We start from the raw sequence: 27646 nt of genomic DNA on the forward strand, positions 1-27646 counted from the left end.
ATCAATTTCTTTTGACCATAAGAATAATACCAAATGTTCAATGTGACATTTAATTTGAAAACAGTATATTAAACTATGCAATCAGTATTACACAATACAATGTACAACATTACACCAGCAGCCAGAAAATCTGGCTGCACTGGTATTTACCTCCCCTTTCTTAGCCTGAACTCTTCAGGGTGGAGATACAGAAATCTCTTCCCCTTTCTAATAGAGGATGTAAATCTGCTGCCTTTTTCGAAAAAGCCACCTTATTAACAAATCAGACAATCAGTGCTTTCAAAAAGTTAAGTACAATTTCATTAAGTGACAATATGGTGAAATTTGATTCAGATTGTGGTGGTGTAAAAATAATTGACTGGGAATTAATATATCAAATGCCATATTCACTTCACTGAAAATTGCACACTTTCAGTTACATGATATTTCACCAGTAGCCTTAAACTATTTGAATGAAAAATACTTCTAGTGCTAAATATCTGATTATTGTTTAATGTCATGCCACAGGTCTTGATTTCAACCGCAAAGGCCCAGCCATAATAATGTCTTCAACCCTGATTCAAAGCTTTCGCACTTGAAAGAACAACTTCCAGTACAAATTACGCAGTTTTCAGTTGATTTTTGGAGACAAGACTACCTTCTTTGGATTGGCAATTCCAGGGCTTCGCAAAAAGTACAACTTTATCAGTGTTCAGAATATGCTTGAATAAACACCAGGCAAGCATGTGAAAAGGTTAAGCATATATAAAGGTCAAGGTTGGAAAACAAAGTTCTACCAATTTTAACGCTTTTCTGTGCTTGCCAGTCTTGCCACTGCTAACAGTTTGTCCAAAATATCTGCAAAATTGTCAGAATCCATGAAACCGTCTGTTTTTAAAATATTCTATTCCATAAAACCACATTCAGTTGTTGTTCAAGTTTTGTCCTGCCCCAAGTTCAGTCATTTATATTCACACACAAAGATCCTAGATATGCTAAGATTGTCTGTGTATCCTGAAAATAACAAATATACTGTCGTAGTATTGAACATGAAAGTGATAGAATGAGAAGTCACCTTTCTGGAAAATGCGACAGTTAGAACTATGAAAATCTGCTTAGAGGAAATTGTTGCGGAGGACAACTCTATTATAGGATAATGTGACACTGAGCACAGTTCCATTACTGGAAAATGGGAGGAAAAACATTACTGGAAAATGGGAGGAGAAACATTACTGGAAAATGGGAGGAGAAACATTAATGGGAAATGTGGTTAATATATCACTAGGAAACGCGATGAGAATCATCATTGAAAAATGTGATGAAAACCATTACTGGAAAATGTGATGAAGACTATTACTGGGAAATAGGAGGAAAAACATTACTGGAAAATGGGAGGAGAAATATTACTGGAACATGGGAGGAAAAACATTGGGAGATGTGATGAGAAACATTACTGGGAAAAACATTACTGGAAAATGAGAGGGGAAACATTACTGGGAAATGGGAGGAGAAACATTACTGGGAAATTGGACGGGAAACATTACTGGAAAATGCAAGGCGGAGACAAGGTTAATGGAAAATGTGCGTAGGAATTACATTACTGGAAATTGTGACAATGAAAATTACGACAGTATCTGTCCCATTACAATAGAATGTGCCTGTGAGAAAAGGTGTCCTTTACCGCAGAACATGACTATGGGAACAGCCCAACAACAGGAAAATGTGACTATGAGAACTGTCTGATTAGAGGAAAATGTTGCCGAGAACAACCCCACTAGACGAAAATGTGGAAATGAGCAGTCCCATTAGTGGAAAATGAGACACATGATGGGACAATCTGAAGACAACAAATGAGATGATGAGAATAACCGTGACAGGAAAACAGGATTATTACAAGTCATCCGTTAAAAATGAAAAAACAAATTTTATTCAATTTTCACCAAAGTGAGCCAAAGAATTAAATTCATCATAAAAATAAAAATTATTTGCAGGTGTAAACGGTTATCAAACATTTCACTGTCAAAATGAAAACACTAAGAAATCTCATCTGCTGCTTCCTTTACTGATTCTGAATAACTTTGCTCAAGGCCGTTCAAAAACCAGTCTTGAAAAAATAAAAACTGGTTTAGACAAAAGTGTTCAGCTCAGCTCTCATGACCTTTAAAAATAATCCAATCAGGTTGTGGTCCCTTAGTGGCAAGGTCACATATCGGAACAAAATGGTTTCACTTTGCAAGAAAATAGTTTCACTTTTTCTTTCCAGGAAAATAATATCACTTTCTCTTTCCAAGAAGTGAAAGTAATATTCCCAATATGATTAACAAAAAATACTGAAGCATCACTGTCTCCAGAGAGATAAAGTGATGAAGCGAGTTTTTTCCACACAGTACGGACAAAATGTCTCCAAGATTGTAAGCACTTTGTCAAGTTCCACTCAAATCTTTCTTTGGTGTTTGAAGTTTGTTATGCAGCCAGAGGTTTTCGTAAATATTTCTGCAAAAGAAAGAAAATCACATTTTCTAGAATCAAGCTGAAACCTATCCAAATACACCAAACGTCAGTCCTTGGTTAATAATTGATCATTACAATTACTCATTCAGGAAAATGGCTGCAAGTTTACAAAAAACTGTATTATCATTTCTCCTGGCCAATCAGCGATGAGGTCGATAAAAAACTACTTTTTGTCTCCATATTTGCAAATTAATTCCTCCCAGGAAGTAATCTAACATTTTCAATTTTTTATTTTTATCAACCCCTTTTCAAAAAATGAAAGACCTCTTATGCAGAACAAGAAGTGAACATGCCTCATCAACTAACCACTGAAGTACCTTACGGTCTTTGTGAGAGTGGGCTCAATTATTACAACTTACTTGCACATGTAGAAGAAAATGTAACCGCTTCTCTCCCGGCGTTTTCTAATCTCCGCCTCTGTCGTCTTGGTAACATGAGAATCGTTGTAACTGTACCACTCTCCTTTCTTGAAGTCATAAACGTCACTGATGTAATGCCCTATAGTTAAATACAAAGCAGTGTTAGCATCTGTTCAGCAACGGTTGCTAAAATCAATAGGGCTGTATCGAGTTCGAAAACTTTTGTCCTTAAAGGTAAAAACAGACCTATTGCATTATGTTAGGCAAACTTTGTTTACATTTATTCAACAATCACTTATCTCACTGTGTTCCTGAGGCACAAATGACACCTCTTTCCTTTAGAAACTTTTTGAGTTCAGAAGCAATGAACTCCTAAATTTTCTCCCTAGTTTGTCTACACTAAATGAATTTGTGAAACTTTTTCAGATGCCCAATGTTACAGTAAATGGGAACGATAATAGCTGTCTTTACATACTTAACAGGTCACATGATATTTCAAGAACATTTCACTTATACGACTGCACAATCCGCAGGTTGCTGGCAGACCTTCCCATATACGGCCGGAGGATTGGTGTTTTACGCGGTCAGCATTATGGTGGGAGGCTCAGGTGATCATCTCAAATAAAAAGACTTTCAAAGGTCAAACAGCATTTTACCTAATGATTTATTTATTTATCTGATTGGTGTTTTACGCCGTACTCAAGAATATTTCACTTATACGATGGTGGCCAGCATTATGGTGGGAGGAAACCGGGCAGAGCCTGGGGGAAACCCAAGACCATCTGCAGGTTGCTGCCAAACCTTCCCACTTACAGAGAGCATTTTACCTAATGAACAAGTCAAAGATTCACAATAGGTTAAACAGAACAAGACTTACCTGCTGATGATGTACTGCCAATATGACTGACCACACTAACGAGTTTGTAAGAGTAAGGTAAGTGGCCATCCTATCAGGGGAAGAGAAAGAAAACAAAATGTATATCAAGGGTGATTTAGACTGATGTATTTATCTGAAAACACAGGATTGCTTTTCCCAAACAAGACATTCAAGAATATTGTACGACTCCAGGAATTGGGAAGGGGGGGGGTATGGAGTTTTATTTTTTTTATTTAGTTTTTATTTGATAGGTGTTTCATGGTATACTCAAGAATATTTTACTTATACGGTCAGAGGAAACCAGGCAGAGCCCAGGGGAAACCCACCTTCCGACATACGGCCAGAGAGGAAGCCATCATGAGCTGGATTTGAACTCACAGCGACCGCATTGGTGAGAGGGTTCCGAGTCATTGCGCGGCGCTGCGCTGGCATGCTAAGCTCCTCGGCAATGGAGGCCCCCTCTCATTATGCAAATAGCCCATAATAGTAGACAGAGTGTGAAAAATATGAGCCAGTTGTTGAAGTTAAAAAGCAGAGGCTGGACTAAATCATTTGGGCCCAAATACCTATGACACGGACGCTATGTACTTCAGTATCTTTATATTTTGGAGCATCAGCTATAGATGGTATTATGGCTGTTCTTGGATATTTAAAGAAGTAAAGCAAATGAATGGATGATTACAGCTTAACGCCACGTCGGCAATATTTCAGCCATCTTGTGGCAAGAAGAAGTAAAAGGAGTTTTATGTATACATGAACAATTTCCAAAACCAGTGCAGTGTCTGTTTGTGGAGATATCAGAAGCTAACTTGCACATGCAATGCGCTATCCTTCAAAAAATATAACACTGTACATCTTTGGATCCTTAGCAATAAACCAAGAAAGTTTGCTGCCAATAGCTGGCAGAGAAAAGCTGCCATACGCAGACATGCGACTGCACTGGCAATTAATCATCTGTTACATCTTCTGAGAATGGGAATTACATAATCACACTGACGTGTTTCCATGGACACCGCAAGATTCTTTACCGTACTTGCTAATGTAGGGTGAATTAAACATGTCCTATTTTTAAACATGTCCTTGTGTGTAGGACAAGGGTTTATTGCTAGGGGTGGATTGACGGTGAGGTACACCGCCTCCTGCTTTCAACTTGTTTTTGCCACAATATGGCTGCAATGTTGCCAAAGTGGTGTAATAATCCTTCATTCTTTCATTCATTCATTCATTCATTCATTCGACAGTGTAGTAGAATTGCAGTTGTCAAGGCATGGGTTATGAACACACAGAAAAAAAGCATCAAGTTATCATTTGAAGCAATGCGAATGCAACACTGCCATACATAAAGAGATTCCTTCCTTCAGAGAATCTCTTCTTACCTCAAAATGTTTCTTCAGAGACTCTGTCTCTTCTTTGGATCTGACAATAGCCGGAGGTTCCTGAGTGGGGGGACCATCTTCTGACAACTGCAGGTCAGCCTGTCTGTCCAACTCTAAACAGTTACACAAATGCTAAGCTGAGCAACAGGTCAAGTTTCAAGTGTTTCAAATTTGCCTGTTGTTTAATATTTTACTATGAAGGCCATCCAGATTTTAGTGGTGGATATATATCTATTTATTTATTTCATTGGTGTTTTATGCCATATTCTAGAATATTTCGCATGTCACTTATACGACGGCGACAAGCATTATGGTAGGAGGAAACCCGGTAGATCCCAGGAAAACCCACAACCATTCACAGGGTGTTGTAAGACCTTCCCACATATGGTGTTGACACATGTTCACGCACAAGTATAATGTCAAACACCAGGAATATTTTTTCTCCAAATGACCCATTCACGAAAGAGGTTTTCATATCTAGCAAATTTCTTGAAATTTAGAAAAACAATCCAGACTACCGTAATCCTTAATATTTTACCCTTCTTTTAAAATACAACTGCCCTGCCATTTAACGAGTGGAGAAAAGTGGACTGTGTCAAGCAGATTACTAAAACAAATAAAAATTGGTGTTATTCATTACCTTGAAGACTCAGTTCTTTGGCTTTTCTGATGTCAGCATCCTGAAAAAAAAACCATAAATAAATAAAAGTTTTATCAAGTAAATAACTGCAAATTACATAACTTCTGCACCACTGATGTTTTTTTTCCATCCCTGCTGAAGACACTCTTATTCCATATTCAATTCTCGACCTAATTCTAATTTACTAATTTCAGAATACTGTGCATGTATTTCACCAAAGTTTGGTAAAGGTGTGCATTCAGAAGTACATAAAGGCCTTAAAATGATACATTTGATGCCAACACACAAAGTTTTCTGATAAGAAATTAATAAAACTTTACCAAAAATCTTGAGTGGCCCTGTACGAAGGACGATTCGATCAAATTCAAGTACAATGTGTGGTGAAATACAGTAGCTGCACGGAGAGAATATTACTACTTCTATACCATGTTAGAAGTCAAAAGTCACCTCATCATCTAGGTCAAAGGTCGTGACCTCCTGCAGTTCCTTGCTGCCTTGTTCTTGCCTCTCCACCAGCCAATCAGGATCACTCCTCGTGTTTGATGCTGAGCTGTGTGTCTGCGGTGGAGTCTTGTTTTCCTTGTCTTCTAGATCTGGAAAGGGACAAACTAAGTGATAGAAATCAAGAGTTATATTCAAGTGAATACGGCATAAAACCACAATCCAATAAGTAAACAAACATAAATAAACTCTCAAAAAGAATCATTTTGTTACCTCTAAAACTTGGGATCAGCACCATAAATTTCTTTCTAGGCATGGCTCTACAGGTTATCCCTTAATGATTGACTCTAGCGTCTCAGGTGGGTAATCAGAGTTCAGTTCCAATGCATGTACAAATTTGTTTGACCAATGAAATATCAGAGCCAAAAACCTGTTGCGACTACTCAGAATGCCAGTTTTTGATGCACAAGGCAGACTGAAAGTCATGTGCTCAGCCAACACTGATTTACATACAACATGTGATGAGAAAATAAGTACTGGAAGATTTCACTGGATGACTCCATTAAGACTAACCTAACATTTTCATCCTCAACTATTTACTGAACACAGTAAAAGGATCACCTGAAAAACGTGAAAAAGATCCCTGCTTGAATTTTGTGGATTCTCTACTTGAATCTTGCAAAATCTCTGCCTCTTGGGGATTCCCTGTCTGAATCTTGGGGATTCCCTTCCTGAATCTTGGGGATTTCCTGCCTGATTCTAGGGGATTCCCAGCCAGAAGGGAGTACTGAGCCTCCACTTGTAAAATACATCTGAACAATACAGCTAAAACCACACCATCACAAGGATATGTTGATTTGAAAAGAGACCACAACACTCACCATCATCTGGTTCCTGACAGACAAGAAAGTCATCATCAGTTTGTGTGGAGAGTGATTTCCGCTTTTCAGGAAGACGTCCTCCGTCTACCTCATCACAGACTTCTGCAAACAACTCTTCTGCCGATTTTGGTTTAACAGCTGACGACGTCAGCAATGTGGACTCAGACGGAGGGTCATATTTCACCAGCACAACTTCGTCCTCTTCAGAGAAAATTCCATCACTGACAGCGTCTTTGCCCATAGGCGAGTAACTCTCAGTTTTCTCGGCGACCATTGCCCCACCTTTCAGACTTGGCTTATCACACGTGTTCCGGCACATAGGAGAAAGCGCCAGGTTATCCAGTCCTTCGTAAAGGGACACCTCACTACCTCTTTTCACACTTGACCCAAAAATACTTTTGTCACTTTTTCCCGAAGGAAAGTCTGATTTTGGATGTGATTTAGAACTCACAGATCTGCCATAAGAATGGTCCAGTTCCGCATCGCAGAGCTTTTTCGACCAATCACTGTTTGCTGAATTCAAAACTTCAGCACTGCATTCTTTCATAACCTCTAACCTATGAGACTTTCCGTACGTTTTACACGAGTCCTTCAGACTGGTGGTCTCTGGCTCCTGACTATTCAACACTGACTTGGCATTGGTCGATTCCATGATGCTTCGCTCCATGGCAAGTGTCAGCATTTCCTCTTCCGTCATGTTCTCTGGTCTTAGATCCGACATGTCAACTGCAAAATTAAGAGAAATTTTTCTTAGCGATAGTCCCTTTCGAATGTGTAAAGATACCATTTTCACTTTTACTCATCTTCAATTCACTTAAAGGGAATGTATTAATTGACCAGCAGTGACCCCACTTCTACTGATAATCTTCCACTTTACCTCTCTGAGACGCACATGTATATCTTGTGCAGTCAGGTTTAGGTTACCTTCCTGCATCATTTTGCTCCCTCCCTGGTCACACATGGCAACAAGAGAAACATGGGGTCAATTTGATGCCTTTGCATATGCACGTGAATGTATAGTCATTCCTACAGCAAGTCTAGGCAGTGAAAATTACAGCATTTCACCTTCAGTTTGGTATATAAAAGTGCACTCAGAAGTGCATAAAGGTTTTAAAATAATACTTTTGCAGCCAGCACTCAAGTTGTTCTCATAAGAAATTAATCAAACTCTCATGTGGTCCATTAAGGTGGATGAATCACTCAGAACGAAGCAAAATCTGCTACCTGAAAAAAGCTGGAAGAACTGAAGATGAAATACGCTATATGTATATACTGGCACGTGGACAGCTGGTTTAGCCTTACACGGTACAGGTATATACTGGCATGTGGACAGCTGGCTTAACCTTACACGGTACAGATATATACTGGCATGTGGACAGCTAGCTTAGCCTTACACGGTACAGGTACATACTGGCGTGTGGACAGCTGGCTTAGCCTTACACGGTATAGGTAAATAGACTGGCATGTGGACAGCTGGCTTAGCCTTACACAGTACAGGTATATACTGGCATGTGGACAGCTGGCTTAGCCTTACACGGTATAGGTAAATAGACTGGCATGTGGACTGCTGGCTTAGCCTTACACGGTACAGGTATATACTGGCATATGGATAGCTGGCTTAGCCTTACACGGTACAGATATATACTGGCATGTGGACAGCTGGCTTAGCCTTACACGATATATCTATATATACTGGCATGTGGACAGCTGGCTTAGCCTTAGACGGTACTGATATATACTAGCATGTGTACAGCTGGCTTAGCCTTACACGGTACAGATATATACTGGCATGTGGACAGCTGGCTTAGCCTTACACGGTATAGGTAAATAGACTGGCATGTGGACTGCTGGCTTAGCCTTACACGGTATAGGTAAATAGACTGGCAGGTGGACAGCTGGCTTAGCCTTATATGGCATATGTATATATACTGGCATGTGGACAGCTGACTTAGCCTTATACGGTGTATCTATATATACTGACATGTGGACACCTGGCTTCGCCTTACACGATATAGGTATATACAGGCATGTGAACAGCTGGCTTAGCCTTACTTGGTATATGTATATATATAGGCATATAGACAGGGGATTAGCCTTACTGGTGGAGTTCTGGTGAGCCTCTATTCGGCTTATTTCCAGGACTTTCTGTATCTGCTCCTCCTCTGTCAACTCCTCAGTTTCCTTAGCAGATGATGATGATGATGTAGATGATGACAATGTTGTTGTTGTCTGCTCAGGTTATAAAAGAAAAAGGAATGAAAAGGTAATTTGGAGAGTTTATATCCCATGCTCATGACGAAAAACCTCCATCTCAAGGGCCATAAAATAAACCATTAACCAAAATTTTATCAAAATCAAACAATATTTGAAACAGGTGTTGAATATAAACCAACCACCAATGAGAATTATAGATTCCTAAAGTGAATTCATACAAAATGATAAAAAATCGGATCAAAATTTAGAGGAGTCCTAGTCTGGAAACCAAAGCACGTTGATGGCGGGGATGGAAAAACACGAATTAATGCCTCTAGCTTTATTGGGAAAGCATGGGATAAAACTAAACGTTATCATGGCGCCATTCTGATAAAAACCCATAACTCGGGGTTCATCATAAACAGTGGCATCAGTAACAAAGTCAGAATACCTGATTTAAAGACTTAAAGAGTTCTACTGCTCAGATATGACGTGGCTAACTTACATTTCACATGAGCTGCCTCATCCTTACCTCTGTTTTCACATCGACTTCGGGCTCGTTATCCTTTGACCCCTGTAAACTCATCTCTAATGCATGAACCAATTCGTCGTCCTCCGGTGGTACTTTGATGTCGCCTGACAAATCCAGACGTGGTTTTTTCTCCAGTGCCTATAAATGAAACACACAAGTTACCCTGTGCTTCATTTTCTCATAGCTCAAAACTGATTGTTTCTTCCTGTGGATTTAGTCAGGCTTAAGCTTCCACAGTACTTCTATATTCAACGCCCACAAAGTTATGTTTCTGCTGGTATTTGTCTGTCTGTCTGTGAGCAACGAAAAAAGTTATGCTGGGTTTTGAAGAAATTTTACAACCATTCTTTTAAATATCTGATCATGTGTGGATTTCCAACAAAAGAAATCCATGGTCTAGTGCACAAGGTAAAATGCACACTCCACGTCTGGTGCACGAGGTAAAATGCACACTCCACACGAGACTACCAAATTACAAATCATCTACATCTAGAATGCTATCAACTTACCAGCCAAGTTTCGTCGTCTGAATCAGTGCTAGGAGCAGAGCGAACCCTGCGAAATGTTCCACTGTTTCTATTCCTGCAAAACATGAATGTAAGTCTGTAATTCATTTATTTATTTGATTTGTGGTTTACAACATACTGAAGAATATTTCACATATTTCACCCATGACATCCACAAGTTGCTGGAAGACCTTCCCACCCACAACTGGAGAGAACGACAGTATGACCTGACCCTATAATCACCACGATCACATCGGTGATATGCTCCTTGGACATTGTGCTGCGCTAGCACGATATCCACAAGGCCACAAAGACACCCTGGAAATCTGTCATTAGACAAGCTGTCTTAGGCTAAAGTCGGATTTAGTCTTAACTAGTGATATACTTCCAGCGATCAAAGCAGGAAGTGAAAAACAAGAGTTAAGTACAAATTTTAGAACAGTACAATTTTTTTATAAAAAGTTATAAAATCAATAGAAGTCTCAGAATCAGGAAAAATGGGCAAGTCAGTCATGGACAAAATTTCATTTAAGACTTGCTACTGTAATCAGCTTGATGGAATAATTCTACGTCAGCCTTTCAGCACGATACAGGACTAGAAATGTTTTTTCACAACCGCCTGTGACAGAGACAGGTAGGTTTTTTGTGTACCTGTCATCGACAGGTACCTACCTGTCCCCACTAGTCTGACTTTTAGAAAGTCTAGTACTGCTGCCACCTTAGCAAAGCTATATCAGTCTATCTTTATACAAGAATAATTGGCTTCAGAAGAATTTTCGGTTTTATTTAACATTCTAATATTTGTAACCGGGACTTCTGCACTGTTGATCATCAAAACAAAACTTACTTGCGGGAGTTCAGTCTGTACTGGTGTACACATGTGCTTTCTTTTAAAGGGAAACAACCAAGGAAAGCATATGTGTGCGTTACGATTATTAAGTGTGTCTCGAGTTGCTCCCCCTTTACACTTGCGCTGCTATGCGTAGTCCGAGAATTGAGCGAAAGCAATTAGCAATGTGCTCCTAAAGCTGCACACTTTTGGGCGATAAGAAGAGGCCGCGACTATAAATATTAACATCACAATTTATTTGACTTGTGTTTTACGTTGTTTCCTAACAAAAATGGCTTCTTCAACTCTGAAGGTTGACGACGACCTTGTCCACTAGATAACATCCTAGCAGTATTGACTGCTTTTTTTTTGTCCAGTCAACATTTTCAGAACATTTTGATTATGGGAATGCCAAGTAAATATACAGACTTCACAAACATAACAATACATGGATACTGACTTCAACATGATTGTAAACTTACTGAGTGTTGAATTGTTGTGACCTGTCACCAACAGGTAGACAGGCGTGATTTTGACCCCTGGGGCATGACTACAATCCCTAACTCCCCATGACCTACCCTGTATAGTCTAACTTCCGTCGTGTGACATCTGTCTTATTGTCCTCCTTGTTCACGTCTCGTGCTACTGTAGATGCTGCAGGACTGGCAAAAGAAAACATACACTTTATTCTTTATTCACAATATTTACTACATGGGTGGCAAATTTTATGATTCCAAAAGATACAGTTCAGTGGCCACAGTGGTAACTGTCCAAAAATTTATTGACGGACAGAAATAAGGATGCATAAAAAGACCACAACTTCAATATCATTGGTCTCTAGGTTGTTCATTTGAATGGACTTATTTAAATAATTGCTTGATGTTTTACGCCATACTCAAGAATATTTCACTTATACAAGGGTGACCAGGGTTATGACAGGAGGAAAGAAGTCCCCACCATCCACACGTTGCTGGCAGACCTCCTTGTGCATGACTGGAGAGGAAGCCAGCATGAGCTTGACTTGAACTCACAGCAACCGAGAAGTTGTACAGTTATTCTGCTGTACAATCACACTACCTGGACCATGGTTACAATCACACTAGCCACTGGGCCATGGTCACAATCACACTAACCACTGGGCCATGGTCACAATCACACTAACCACTGGGCCGTGGTCGCCATCACACTAACCACTGGGCCGTGGTCACGATCACATTAACCACTGGGCCGTGGTCGCGATCATACTAACCACTGGGCCGTGGTCGCCATCACACTAACCACTGGGCCATGGTCACAATCACACTAACCACTGGGCCATGGTCGCCATCACACTAACCACTGGGCCATGGTTGCGATTACACTAACCACTGGACCATGGTCGCGATTACACTAACCACTGGGCCATTAACTTGGAACCAGGTTAATTGTATTGTCAGAGACAGTCTCACACAAACATACCTTGGTGGTATGGCTGGGGGTATGACTGGTTGAAATGGTGGCTGTGTTTCCTGGTTACAGAAGGACTGCAGAGTGAGATATCCAGGGATGAACACGCTGCGACCCATCTTGGTGTTGTTGCTCCCCACAATACTGTACGAATAACGCTTTAGGTGGACGATTAATACTCTGAAAGAAACAACGGGTTTCAGTATGAAATTATATTAACTTAAATCATCGCTACGATATGTCCGCAAAATGATGCTGTAGTAGCATCAAAGTGAAAATAAGATGCACTGAATATAAAGTACTGGCACGGAAAGTAGTCATTTTGAGATGATGGAAATAAAAAAAAAACACCCTTCCCTTTTTCAAATTTTGAACTATAACTTCCTGAAAAACTTACCTTGGCAAGCGCGTAAATGAATGAAAAACTTGTGACTGTTTACAGCCACATTCTGCACAGGTATATTCCAGCTGCTCTTCCCTCAAAAACAGGTCAAGGGCATCCTGAATTGTTTGAGGCTCATCTGCATTACTATGGAAACAAGAACAAAACTGGGTTAATCATGAACTCAACCAGTAAAGCGTAAAGCGTGAACAATTTGAAAACATAATTCACGCCAACACATGCTCTATGTATGTGGTCAAATTTGTTCAGGATTTGATTTCATGGCACATGAACGCTGTGACGCTCTCAAAACACAACTGACAAACAATCTGTGAAGTGAAAGACATTATCATTTAAGTCGACATTTCACAGAAGACTATCAGTGTATTTTGGGGCCTGAATTATCTGCAAAATTTCACCAACTTTTATGTTATGAGTTTTTCATTTAATCATATGATTAGTGTTTTATGTCATACTCAAGAATATTTCACTTATATGCCAGCGACCAGCTTTATGGTGGGAGGAAACTTTTCAATCTAGTAAAACAATGTCTAATCAAGCCCCCCCCCCCCCAAATATCCCACATTCAATCAATTGTTTTATAAAACTCACGATCGCTGAGGTAAATCCAAGGAGAGGTCATTAAACTGTTCCGTTTTCGTCACAGTTTCTCCACATCTAAAAGATAAAGATTGGTAAACCTTAACGTGGCAGGCGAATAACTTCATAAGCCTGAAAACTTCAAATATTTGAAAGGATTTAATTGCATTCAGGAAAAAGAATTGTGACAGTATTTAAGATAATTTAAATTTTTATCATTTTGTCTTTTCCTTTGAATAAACTTAAGACATACAGAAATCTTAGGAAGGTGATTTGAGGTTTGTTAGGAGACCCATTACATCAGTTAGATTTCCTCCTCAGAAAATGCAGTTAGTTCCAAAAGCAATATTTAATGACCTTTCTTTGACTCCAAAAAGTGCTTTTTTGTTGCTTGACATTTACAATTTCTTAGTGGCTATGGTGCTATATCAGAACATGATGCCCGACAACCATTCCTGACTTTCATCAAAATTTGAGATATGATTTTAGAGCTTACTTTTGGGTCCAATATATTAAAATTTTGACTACCTCATAAATGTTACTCTAGAACAAAGTGTCAAACTTTAATCCTCCAGTAGCCAAATCTAAGCATTGCGGTGAGATTTATACTTTTTGCCGACATCAGAAATGGCTTTGTGGAATCTCGTACCACAAATGGCATAATAGCACGCAGTTCTAACTTTATCTTCTTCACATATCCTTTACAAAACTGACTTATGACTAATTATTCTGACTGATACTTACTCTGTGCATTTAAGTGTATGAAGGACTTCAAACTCAAAATTCTGGATCGTTGGGTTGACATACTCTTGACCTGTAACTGTCAACTCTTCAGCCGATGCCTCTTTGTTAGGGCTGGGGGTGCTTTTGTTAATCTTGACCACCTCCTCTTTAAGCTGGTCCAACACCTGTCCCAGGAACTCATGGGCGTCCTATTTACAGGTGTGCAAGGTGAAAGTGACAATTGATGTGAAAAGCGAAAGACAAAGTGCCAGTTTACAGGCAAGGGAACTGATGGCCAGAAAACAGTCTGAAAATTCTAAAGGGAGTCTGAAAATACCTCACCCAAGAAATGAAGTGAGCATCAGCCAGAAGAGCATTGAAAACTGAGAACTAGCTGAACTTTTTGAATCCTGGTTTGGATATCATAAAAACATAAAGATTGGAGAAATGAAAAAGGTGGACTTGCCAATTTATTTTGTTCTATCTGTGAATTTTTTAGTGTCTGCAAAATAACAAAATTGTCTGTTTTGAAAAAAAAACAAAACAACACAGCGGAAATGAGCAGCAGATGTGACATACCACCACAACAGTTCAGGTCAGCCCAACATACACTCAAACAAATAGGTTCCTATTAAGTTTACTTACATGTTGTTGGTAGCCAGAAAATCTTTTAGCACTGGATGATATAGCGGTTTTGACATTTCGCAGCAAATCTCGGCGAACACTGTCGGCGACATTGATCTTCTTCCTTGCACTCAGGAGTTTAGATAAATTACTACCGAAAGAAAAATTTAATACAATCATACTGTTTTGTTAATAATATAACACACTGCCCATATTTTTCTTCTTATTACCCAAAACAAGTTAGATTATGGTAATTGATATGAAATTTCACTAAAAATATTGCATATTTAAAGACAAAAAATGGCATAAAACATTACTAGCAAAATGTGCTATTTTAGGTTGTTTGTCATACCGTCTTCACAAATGATTTCTACCCAGCGAAACAAATTTTTCAACAATTTTCAAGGATCATTCAGTTCAAGAACAAAATTTCAAGTGGAGATCATAATTTGGACACTATTTTGCTAACCTTTTCATCGCACCATCTTGAACAACATTCAGTATGATATACAATGAAAAATCAAGTACTTTTAGAAACTTAACTCTTTCGTGGACTTTCCAAGGCTTTACACACCTAACAACACTCAAGTACTCTCCAAGGACCAGTGGTAACCTATTTACGTCAAAAAAAAGCAGTATGACACTTGTCCCCAAACTACATGTACAAATACTTAGACATACTGATACAAAGACTCCTTTGACAGAGAGCGGAGAAGACGTCTGTTGGACAAGAGCAAATCCACGCTGAAGGTTTCCAGGGCGAACAATGACTGAAGGATGGCGTTCATGTAACATGTGTTTCCCAAATTGGAAAATCTGAAACAAAAGCTTATCACTGTTCAAACAGGCAGAATTAACACTTACAAATTTTATCTTCATTAATACTCTTCCCTGAAAGATTCAGAGAGACAAGTCAAAGCCATAGTTACCCATTTGAATGGGGCTTTTTCATCGAACTCACAGCCTCTTTAATCAGTTTATGGATGGTGGTAGTGTATGTACCTGTGCCTGGGAATGTACACAACACTTAATACGACAATTCAGTGTGTGCATATCTACTATGTCTTCTTGTGGCAGAGTGAGTCTATGCCGCCAAATTGCTGCCACCACTGAAGTAGCATGGCGAAGGGATCAGGCACGATATCCCACCCAGTAGCATTGGTAAGGGCGAGTCTATGCCGCCAATGTGCTGCCACCACTGAAGTAGCATGGCGAAGGGATCAGGCACGATATCCAACCCAGTAGCATTGGTAAGGGCGAGTCTATGCCGCCAATGTGCTGCCACCACTGAAGTAGCATGGCAAAGGCATCAGGCACGATATCCCACCCAGTAGCATTGGTAAAGGCGAGTCTATGCCGCCAATGTGCTGCCACCACTGAAGTAGCATGGCGAAGGCATCAGGCACGATATCCCACCCAGTAGCATTGGTAAGGGCGAGTCTATGCCGCCAATGTGCTGCCACCACTGAAGTAGCATGGCGAAGGGATCAGGCACGATATCCCACCCAGTAGCATTGGTAAGGGCGAGTCTATGCCGCCAATGTGCTGCCACCACTGAAGTAGCATGGTGAAGGCATCAGGCACGATATCCCACCCAGTAGCATTGGTAAGGGCGAGTCTATGCCGCCAATGTGCTGCAGTCACTGAAGTAGCATGCTGAAGACGCCAGACATCACACCCCACCCAGTCACATTATGCTTACGTCGGGCCTACCAGTCCCATTTCCTTGTTCTGACCTCTTAGTGTTGAGCGTCAAGCGAGGCAACAAACCTCCTAACCAAAGGCACAACCGAACAAGCAAAAACTGGATTTGAGTTTATAACAACACTTATGAAGCACTGATAGGCTGCACTGAACCTAACATTTAAGCAGCTGATGTCTTGGAAGATTTGTCAATTCCAAAGATCTAGGAGACTTCTAAACTGATTATAGGATGACTTTGTTTTTGACAAGCAGCAAAAAAAATATGCTATTTTTTAAGATATATCTGAATGCTTTTAGCTGTGGGTGATCATTAAAAACATATTTATTGGGGGTAACTGACCCTAAAAAAAAAAGGCCCTTCTAAAGTTTTTACTGGGCTAGAGATGGAATTTCAATACAATCCCTAGGCCTTTCATTAGTCAGAAGAAGAAGAAGAAAAATTTCCTACCGAAAAATTCAATTTTATCTTGTAGGGTTTACTCAATCAAAGAATGAAGACTGCATGTTTATAAACTGATATGATGGCAGCCTAATTTCTGAACAGTGGATGTGCAAAATCCTTTAACAATATCTCCTTCAAAACCAGGTTTAAACTGACAGTCTTTTTGGCTAATTTCTCTATATCTGCTGATGATGGAAAATGCTTAGTTTCTGAATTTTCTGCATTAGGTCAACTCAATTCCAGTTCATCAGCTTCCAAAAGTCCTTCCAAGCCCTCTGAAACCAGGTTGGAAGAGAAAGAAATTGATGCAAGAAGACTGCCTTCTAAGTTCAAAAACTGCATATCAAGTCGTTGCTATTCCATATCAGTGATCAATGGTGGTAAATCCTTGCAAAAGGAGGTAGCCTATGTATTCCTCCAATACAAAATGTATAAAGACCTGGATGAAACTTGTAACTTATAACTTCAAATCAAAACTGATATACCGATTCAGGTTTGATTTACAAGTTGAACTTCTAACTAAAGGTGTCTATCGCTGAACATGTACCTACCCTTGTAAGCTGGAGCTGTTTTTGGAATCGGAGAGAGTTGGGGTTTTGTTCTTGGTCCAGGAGTAGGACACATTAGAGAGACGAGGCAGCTTACTGGGTGTAGGGTCTGGCATTAGGCCTGGGGTGCGCTTTGTTGAGCTAAGGGCAAAATTTCAAATGCTCACATGATATTTTGAATGTTGCGTTTGAATTTTTATTCTAATCTAATTTTACTCTTATTTGATGAAAGATAGTGGAGGAAACTCCAATGCCTAGGAAAAACTACCGATCTCTAGCAAGTTACTGATGGTATGTGGGCGACACATGTAGACTTGTATATCACACTGATGAAAGACAAGACGTCTTTAACGCAGTTATTATCTCCTAGGCTTGTGAGTCCCCTTTCCAAGGTTGGAATTGAACTTCAATCTCTTGTGCACCTTGTGGTCAGGAGACATGCTCCTTATCTACACCCTTCTCCTTGATTTTTCTACTTTCATAAAACTACCAAGGTACCAAGTCAGTCAAACTCTATCCTCATGGTGAAACCAAAATCACCATGAGTTGTATATTGTATTTTATTATGTTTTTTTTTTACAGACAGCTGTTGTTTTATGCCTAGGACATACGATCGTGCTCAATTTTGTGGAGAGCAAAGACAAAATCAAGTTCCATCCAAGTCACAGCCTTTCCCTTGGTACTTGATACAGACTCTGACGTAAAGCTGCAGCTAAGCTCTCCAAGAGCTGGATTTGATTTCACAACTCTGATGGTTAAACGTAACTTAGACTGAGGGAGTTTAATCCCTTCAGTAAGCATAAGACTGCTCCAAATACATTTGCAAAACCCAGGCCCTTAAAAGGACAATAAATCAAAATGTAGTCACGGTCATGGGTAACACTTGAAGTCATTTACTACATTAGTACAGGTTCAAAATGGTTGCTCATTCACTCATTTACCACATTAGTACAGGTCCAAAATGGTTGCTCATTCACTCATTTACCACATTAGTACAGGGTCAAAATGGTTGGTCATTCACTCATTTACCACATTAGAGCAGGGGTCAAAATGTTTGCTCATTCACTCATTTACCACATTAGAGCAGGGGTCAAAATGTTTGCTCATTCACTCATTTACCACATTAGAGCAGGGGTCAAAATGTTTGCTCATTCACCACATTAGTACCAGGGTCAAAATGTTTGCTCCTTCACTCATTTACCACAGTAGTACAGGGGTCAAAATATTTGCTCCTTAACTCATTTACCACAGTAGTACAGGGGTCAAAATGTTTGCTCACTCACTTATTTACCACATTAGTACAGGGTCAAAATGGTTGGTCATTCATTCATTTACCACAGCAGTACAGGGGTCAAAATGTTTGCTCATTCACCACATCAGTACAGGGTCAACATGTTTGCTCATTCACCACAGTAGTACAGGGGTCAAAATGTTTGCTCATTCACCACATCTGTAAGGGGTCAAAATGTTTGTTCATTCACTCATTTACCACAGTAGTACAGGGGTCAAAATGTTTGCTCCTTCACTCATTTACCACAGTAGTACAGGGGTCAAAATATTTGCTCCTTAACTCATTTACCACAGTAGTACAGGGGTCAAAATGTTTGCTCACTCACTTATTTACCACATTAGTACAGGGTCAAAATGGTTGGTCATTCATTCATTTACCACAGCAGTACAGGGGTCAAAATGTTTGCTCATTCACCACATCAGTACAGGGTCAACATGTTTGCTCATTCACTCATTTTTAAGAGCTCAAAATAAATATGATGACCTAAGATTGAGCCCAGATCATCTTAAAGATAACTTTCTATCCTGTAAATATTCATTATTTCAGACACATGATGGTTTCCAGTACAATATTCACTTCTTTGTTTTACAATGATAAAAATAAAATTTAATACCTTTCACACTTTCAAATCATACTTCAATACACTCAAATATTAAACATTTTGATCCCTATGGTATGAGAAAAAATGCTGAATGAGCAAACTTGATGCTGTAGTAGTCAATACATTTCTTTGAAATTCCAAATCCTTAATATTTTGAGTAAGAATGCCTCTAATTTCTAACCTGTATGAGGACAACGATTCATATGATCTATCACTGAGGGGAGTTTGAGTCTTGTTGCTGTAGAAACTGGACGAGCCAATGGTCTTCAAGGTCTCCCTGCTCTTCTCTGCACTACGGTTGAGAAACTCTAATGACTGGGCTTTCTTAGCACTGAAACTGAGAAGGAACATTCATGAAACTCACATTTTCAAGTGAAGATAACACGAGGTTGCACCTCAGTACATTTTGGTTTGTTATTCTAGATAAGAAAATGACAAAAGATACAGCCATCTTCCAATGAATGCATTTAAACTGTATACAATGTAGTTAAAATAGAAAATAAACAAGCACCATTTATAATATTTGCATCCTCCACCTAAACATTCATTTTGTCCTGTACACAAGCCCTTCATGAAATACCTGAGATTTTTGGCCAAATATCCAAATGCCCTGTCCCATCAAATTTTCTCTATTTACCAAGTATAACTCACATTGTCATCCTTTCAGAAAATACACGACACGTGCGCTGTATTATTCATATTGTTAAAAGGAATCAAAATCTGGAAGAAGTTACAAAGCGACCCGCATTTTCAGTTTTACTCACATCACCAATTTTGAATGGCAAGGCGTGTGCAGAGGAGAGAAGTAATTACTTGGGTGATTCTAACGAAGCAACACTCGCTAGGATTTGCACTGATGGATTTTTTGCCACAATCACCGGTATAATCTCTTTAAAAAAACTGAATGTCTAATTTAAATGACTGCTTGTCACTAGAACAGTCCACACACAATAAATTTCTAATTGCAAAAAAGTCCATTAGACAATGATGAGAAAACAGTTGGAAAACCACAATTTCAATGTCCACACTGGATTACTTTGTGTTTTCTTTTTCCACATGATCCTGGGCGACAAGGTCCACAACAGCCTCCGTATCCCAGCTGGATTTCGACCTGGGTTCCTTCATTCTGAAATGAACAATGATCATTTTCATGGTTATGAAGTTACAACACATGGCGCAGTTTTGCCCGAAGTAAACTAACACGCTAAAGATGATTTTCCAACTTTATGCGTTATGCCTTCATATGTGGTCATATTGTTTAAAGTATCATTTTAGAGTATGGTAACCAAAAAATTTGTTGGAATGAGCCCAGCTTAAGTAAGCATCTAGTTTATCATCAACTGAAAACATATAGCAAATTTCTTACTTCATGTGTTATCTCTATTGACATACGAACAGACAGTGTTACCGAATATCATGCAAACGGGATAAAATTATTCCGAAAATGCAGACAAATATTGTCAGTGCCACAAACCAACCACCATAGCCAATAAGCAACAAGGGTAATTAAGTCACTAACCTTGTGAAATTTGGGCTTTCACTCTGAGTCTTCTCAGTTGGTGAGGTAACAGTGTTCGTTTTTGCGTTCGCCAGTGGTGTCCCTGTTTACATATACATATATATATATTTTTTTCCCGAAAGACAAGAATGATTATTTTCCAAACCCAGAGTTACCTTACACAAAAAAATCCTATTCACTGGATTGGTGATTTATGTTGGTAATTTTTCACGTACATGACAGTAGCTGAGTGAATAGGGATGCCACTGTCATTCATTGGGTAAGTGACCAACATTCTGACCTAAAGTCACAGCAAAACCAGATTCAATTGTGTGCAATTTCATTGGTCAAGTTTTTGTAATTTCCAAGAGAAATTGAAACTGTTTACCAACTCAGCCACACAGGGATCTCACATCAAATTTTTCTTAATCTTGCTAAAAATCCTGCACATTTACAAAACTAAACATTATTTTTGCAAGATGTAGAAAGAAAAGGTATGAAATATTCTTCACATTATTTTCATCTATATCGTAAGTACATCAAATGTTCACAAAATATATAAAGCTTTGGTTTGGGATCTAAAGCTTCTTTTGAATTCCAACAAACAATTACCATAATAAAACACCACAGCATTTCACCTAAAGCTTAACATTTTTCAGCTGACACATTTTGCTTGATTCTAATATATTCCTCCTCTTTCTTGGGTCACTTTTGTGTGATATTTTCATGAGAAAAGCTTCCGAGTTGGCAATGAAAGTACCATTTTATAGCCTTTACTTACTTCTAAACGTCCATTTGTACACACAAAACTTTAGGCGAAATTCACTACGCATACTAACCCGGGGCAGAAATTTCCACCAGTCCCGAGCTCAAATCCGACAGAAGTTGCGTCACAGCCCGGAGGTTTTTGTCAGATTTAGCTTGGTTCATGAGGAACGTCTGACCGTTGCTGAATTCCACGATTAGACGACTCTTACAGATCAACTTCTTAATTACATTTTTCCTAATCTGAAAAATCATGAGATATTTACGGAATAATTCTAGTCAAAAAGTAGATTACATTAAAGGTCATCTAAAATACAAGCTTCCAGAGGATTACGGAACTTTGACAACACTTGCTTGATGAAGCCAGTCAGAGTTCTGGCAGGGAAATTTAGTGTAAGAGTGTGTAATTCAAACAGAGACACTTCTACTGTGAAACTGACTCTACATAGTACTTATAGCAAACCGTAAATTATTACAATTATTTATTTATTTGATTGGTGTTTTACGTCATACTCAAGAATATTTCACCCATACAACATCTGCCAGCATTATCATTTATGGTGGGAGGAAACCGAGCAGAACCCATGAAAATCAGCAGGCTACTCACAGACTTACTCACGTACTAAATTTATAGAAGGAACATGTGTATGACGTCTTAACTTTTATGTCTCAATTATCAAAAGATAAGAAAGAATTTACGTAAATGTTTAGCTTCATCTGTCTTACATAACGCTATCACGCGAAAACAACTATGTTTTCTAGTAGTAAACTCACCCTGATTTGAGCCACTGGTGTGTTTGTCCTGTTGCAATCAAATGTCATGGAGCACCACCAAACTCCATCGCGGTTCTGCACAGTGATTTTCCCAGACTTCCACTGCTGTCCCTGGGAGTAGTAGCCACAGAGTTTTACAACGCCTCTGCACTCAGCCATGCATGGAGTTTGCACCTTCATCTTCTCCTCACAGGAATGTGGTCCAGACCAGGGAAGTGTCTGCAATGACAAATAAATGCTAGGTTTATTACATATTTGACAGATGTTACTCCAGAACTGTTCACATATACAGCCAGATTTTAGATTGGAGACAACCAGCCATGTCTAACATGAATGACAAGCCATGAAAGAGTCTTCAACGGTGCCCATACCACACCGTCAGCATCTTGCCACCGTCTTTTTGATAACATCAGATTGATCATCAAGAAGCATTTCTAACTGCTAACACCTGTAATGTTTTTGTGTGTCCGTCATGATTGCTCTTTGCATGCAGTTTAAGCACGACTAGTCGCTAAATGTGTATCCTAATTATCTTAACTTTCAATTTTTGACCCGTGTTGAGCATTTTAGCAGGTGTACACTATGTCACTACAACCTTTACCTGGAGCAATATACAGTCAAACACATACAACAGGTTGAGGAAAAGACCAAGTGAACACACAACTGAATGAGTTCCAAGTGACACACACATATACGTATTTATTTCATACATAATAGCCTAGGCATAGCAAAATGCATGCTATACACTTGCCAAAAGAAAATTCCTGTGTCACGAGAGTGCACATTAATGTCTATATCCGCTAGTTCTCCAAAGGTGCAGCCACAGAGATCACGAGCTATCTTCACGAGAGCCAGGGGAACGTCGGCGTCGTTGTTGTCATCCTCTGGCGCATTTTCGTCATGGCGAAACCCACATTTAGTAAAGCACTTCTGACTTGTGGACTTGTCCACTTCCTTCCAAGCACTTGCTATCCAGTATATAGCATCGAGAATTGAAACTGAATTCAGTAAGTCTGTACAGGTTGAAAGCTCATCATTATTCATAGCTTTCAGCATGTACTGGAGTTGTCGGTGACGGAACTTCAGTTCAGCAACTTGGATACTTCCCTGGTCCATTGGCTAAGACTTAGGTTCGGCAAATTCCCTTGTGGGTGAGATGGGGCATTGTCAAGAAACAGCAGGACATGTCCACCTTCCTTTTTCATCTGCCGATCGAAGTCCAAAAGGCAATTCTCAAAAAACTCAGACATCATCCAGGCTTTTTTGTTGTACTGGTAAGTCACTGGGAGTATGTTGATATCCAACCGGCCAGTCACAAGGGGCTTCAACTTTTCCCCACCATGCTAGTTGGTTTAAACATAAACAGAGTTTACCTGCCATATTTATTCCATAAAAAGAATACCCTCTTGATGATTACGACAGTGTGATTGGTCATTAAAACAATACACCTTGCAGCTATTGGATAGTAAAAAAGCTAAATGATTGGTCAATGAAAAGCAGCAGTTTACCAGACTACAAATTTTCAATCCCTGTGAAAGCTGGTGAAGTTTGTGACCGCCATTATGAACTTTTTGAAGCGCCCGATCAACGGCTAATTGCCAATGGATCTAGTCTTCTGGGCACATGAAAGGGCTTGATATCTGATTTTTGTTACAAAACATAGTGGCCGCTAAACGCATTGGACAGGTCCCTATGTATTACAGGTAGTTTAACATGGAAAATCGCTTGGTCGCAGCAAAAAGTGGCTGTTTAGAGCAGATGGACACTGCTTACAGGTGGCCAGAAGTACAGGTTTGACTGTTGTTCAGAAATATACATGCTTGATACAGCATCCCAGTATAATGCTGGGAGGAAACCGGTCAGCGCCCGCTGGAAATCCACAACCATCCTCAGGCCAGCAAAAAGAAGACACAACCCTGCCAAAAGAACTGCATGTGGTCAGGCTCTCCTTAAGTCCGCTCTCAGAAATAGACCTAACTGACTAGTCTATGTAATTTCCCAGGCTGCATGTTTCATCTGAGATAGCACATTTTCCTGCCATTTCTCTGGAAGCATCAATTTATATATTTCGACGCCGAATTTTACTGACTTGATTATACGGTTTTCAGCATGAGGCAGGTAGTTTGGATGCTTTTCAGAAGTCTTAAAACAGCGCCTAAATCTTGGTATCAATGTATTAGCCATTTAACTTATCTTTTGCACCAAATTTATGGTTTATTGATTTATTTATTCGATTGGTGTTTCACACTGTTCTCAAGAAAATTTTCCTTATGCAATGGTGACCAGCATTGTAGTGGGAGAAAAAAATCCCCATGTTGCTTGCAGACCATCCCAGCCATCATGAGTTGGACTTCAACTCACAGCGACAGCTTTGGTGAGAAGCTCCTGGGTCATTGCGATGTGCTGGCATGCTAACCACCTCAGCTCCCTAGATCAATTAAATGAACAATTTCTGATATTTACTTGCCTCTACATTTTATCTTTTATTTCAAAAACGTGGTGGGTCCATTCCGCAAGACCCTTTCCACAACGAAGTGGGCCGTTAAATCCACTCCAACCAGCGGTGCACACCGACTGTTGGTGCAGAATGAGAAGACATGGGTCTTTTCGCTTACTCCTGCAAGTTTCAATTAATTTCAGATAAGTTATAGGCCGCCGTTTTGGAGTGGATTTAACAGCCCACTTCGTTCTGCATTTTTGAATTCAGCAATTAAACTTTGAGGCAGGTAAATATCAGAAATTGTTGAAAATAGACCTCAACATATTTAACTGAACTACTCTGCTCCCCAAATTCATGGTCATGAGGGCAATTTCCGGGAGGTTTGTGGCCTACTCACAACAGCAACATGTTACTAATGAATCTACTGTGTTTTAGCGCTGCGCGATCACCCCCATGTTTGATGTTTCATGTCACGGCACATCAACTTGCTGTCAAAGCATCAATTTCTTGACATTTTAAAAATGCCTGAAGGGTCTCCACAAGGTCCGATTAGCGGATGTAAAATGGACCTATTTCCTGGAAAAGGTTACCGTCAATCACACTGATGTCTAGTATTGAGAATCTGACAAATGTATAAACACATTACAAGGTTATTTAAGTATTCCAATCTATAGAACAGTTTAGCATGCAAAAATGGACAACAACGTTGTTTTGAAAGCTTACTGTAGAGTGAAGTAGAAATATGAAGTGGTTGATCAGTGATGCTTTTAGGATGACAAGAAATTGATTCTGTGGCTGCATGTTTTTTTTCACCACCAAGGCATCACTCACAGATGCATACGTGAAACAATAGCTGCCTATGTTAAAAAAAGAGGTGGTAACATTTGTAAGTATGACTCAAATAGCAAGATACAATATGGTATTACCTTTCGTACATGCCACATAATGAGATAAAAATTGTTCAGAAGACAGCATGTCGTCAAATGAAATTCAATTGACTTTTGCCGAGGACGCATAACTGTTTTCTCGTATTTTTGTTTCAGCAAAAGGCTCGGTTCCCATACACATATTTTGGTATGGATAGCTTGCTAGGAATTGCCCCTCGTGTTCACCATGGAGTACGATAAAACTGCCTCCAAGACCGCAAAGCTGTCAGCGAAGGTAATTCACCTGACTTTTTCCCACGACGAGTCAGTTTTTGCACATATTTTCGTTTCGCCGACTTGCTCATCGGAAGGCTCCGATACAGCAACTGGCACCGTTAATTAAACAGTATCAAAAAACTCAAAATTGAAGGGGGAATACTACCCTCTCGCTCTCTCCCCACCCTTCTACCACCAACCCTTGGCCTCAAAATTTATTTTCTGGTGGAAACCCTGGTCTGATATTTCATACTTCTACTTCACTCTAGAACAAGCTTTCATAACAGAATTATCTGCCTTTGCGTGTTGAATCGAGTATCATTTCAGGAGTCCTGCGAGTTCACACAGATATGGCAAGCCGAGAGCTCTCGCAAACTAACACAGCTAAAAGGCGAGATTTTACAGTACCTGCTAGACAGAATACACATCTCGCATAGTGGGGGCTGTCTGCCATTAGCAGCCGCAGTCAAACCACGCATTTTAGATGTGTTAGTTCGTGAGAGATCCCCACCCTGTCTGGTCTCAACCTGCTCCAACTCACAAGCTTCCTGAAATGACAACTCGCCTTATACTCAACCAAGGTTGTGATATTTGCTCAAAACATGCTTTTCCCAGTTTCATGATATTTTCTGAAAGATAATCATAACAATATATTAATCAGTTTAGGTATTGTGTATCATGTAGGCTTATGAAGCAAGCTTTGTTGATGGGGTACCTCAACACTAATACAAGATAATCGGGTGCAAAAGTAGTCTGGGCTTACGGCCTTCACATATTAGTAAATAAATTTCATGCCTGGCCAGAAGACTGTGAAAATGTCAGTGAATGTAATTCACCTGACTCTGGCCCACGACACAAGTTTTGGCAGGTATGCTCGCTCCATCAACTTCCTCGTCGGAACACCCCGGTACAAAACTGGAATTTTACTATGGATATCTTCTGGCCTGTGAACCAGACGTTACCGTATATTAAAAGTTCACAGCCGATTTCTTCACTACTCATAGCCTACATAACTATGCCCTAATTAAAAAACTGAGTAAAGGCTTAAGCTTTTAATAACAAAAGAGAATGATTTAGATTTCTTGTACAACAAATGAAACCTATATTTTTTACACAGCCTGTTGCTATTAACAAAGCACCCTAACATCCACATGGAAGATGTTGTTGTTGTTGTTATCTGCTCTACTTATCCCGTCCCAAACACTCAAACAATGCAGCTGAACTTTGTTTACGTCTGATTCTAGCGCGTGTGCGGTGACCTGTTGCTTGCGTACAAAAAATCCTGTCAAAAGGCCATTGAATGATAAATTCTGTTAACATAGTTTCTCACCATTTCAAAGTCTTGAACTCATTTTTGTCGACGAGATGTTGATAAAAATTCCAACACAGCAGAAGTCACCGTTCAACTTTTCACTCCATGTGCCGCCATGGCGGTCAATTTCGCGCGGAATAATCCGGCTAGCTTCGGACGTTTCCGTAAGACGTCAGACTGTACAGTAACCAATCAGAACGGTTGTTTGAAACAGTCATCGGACTTTGATG

The 27646-nt window shown here is 39.6% G+C and overlaps 1 protein-coding gene across 1 annotated transcript; it reads right to left on the reverse strand.

The window, feature by feature from the left end:
* On the reverse strand, positions 1-27544 carry LOC135464341 (ubiquitin carboxyl-terminal hydrolase 37-like). The gene is made up of 24 exons (XM_064741767.1): positions 27435-27544; positions 22523-22741; positions 21823-21991; positions 21005-21086; positions 20522-20611; positions 19667-19822; positions 17597-17734; positions 15581-15715; positions 14921-15050; positions 14297-14484; positions 13565-13630; positions 12968-13099; positions 12583-12750; positions 11703-11786; positions 10299-10371; positions 9790-9927; positions 9164-9293; positions 7065-7790; positions 6190-6335; positions 5743-5782; positions 5103-5215; positions 3727-3796; positions 2850-2988; positions 1-2472 (listed from the first exon to the last, which is right to left on the reverse strand). Exons 1-24 carry the CDS (start codon positions 27435-27437, stop codon positions 2403-2405), a joined length of 3405 nt encoding a protein of 1134 aa, XP_064597837.1. The 5' UTR covers positions 27438-27544; the 3' UTR covers positions 1-2402.
* Between the last annotated feature and the right edge of the window lie 102 nt (positions 27545-27646).

The sequence above is a fragment of the Liolophura sinensis genome, chromosome 4 (genome assembly GCF_032854445.1).
Source record: "Liolophura sinensis isolate JHLJ2023 chromosome 4, CUHK_Ljap_v2, whole genome shotgun sequence".
Classification (NCBI taxonomy): domain Eukaryota; kingdom Metazoa; phylum Mollusca; class Polyplacophora; order Chitonida; family Chitonidae; genus Liolophura; species Liolophura sinensis.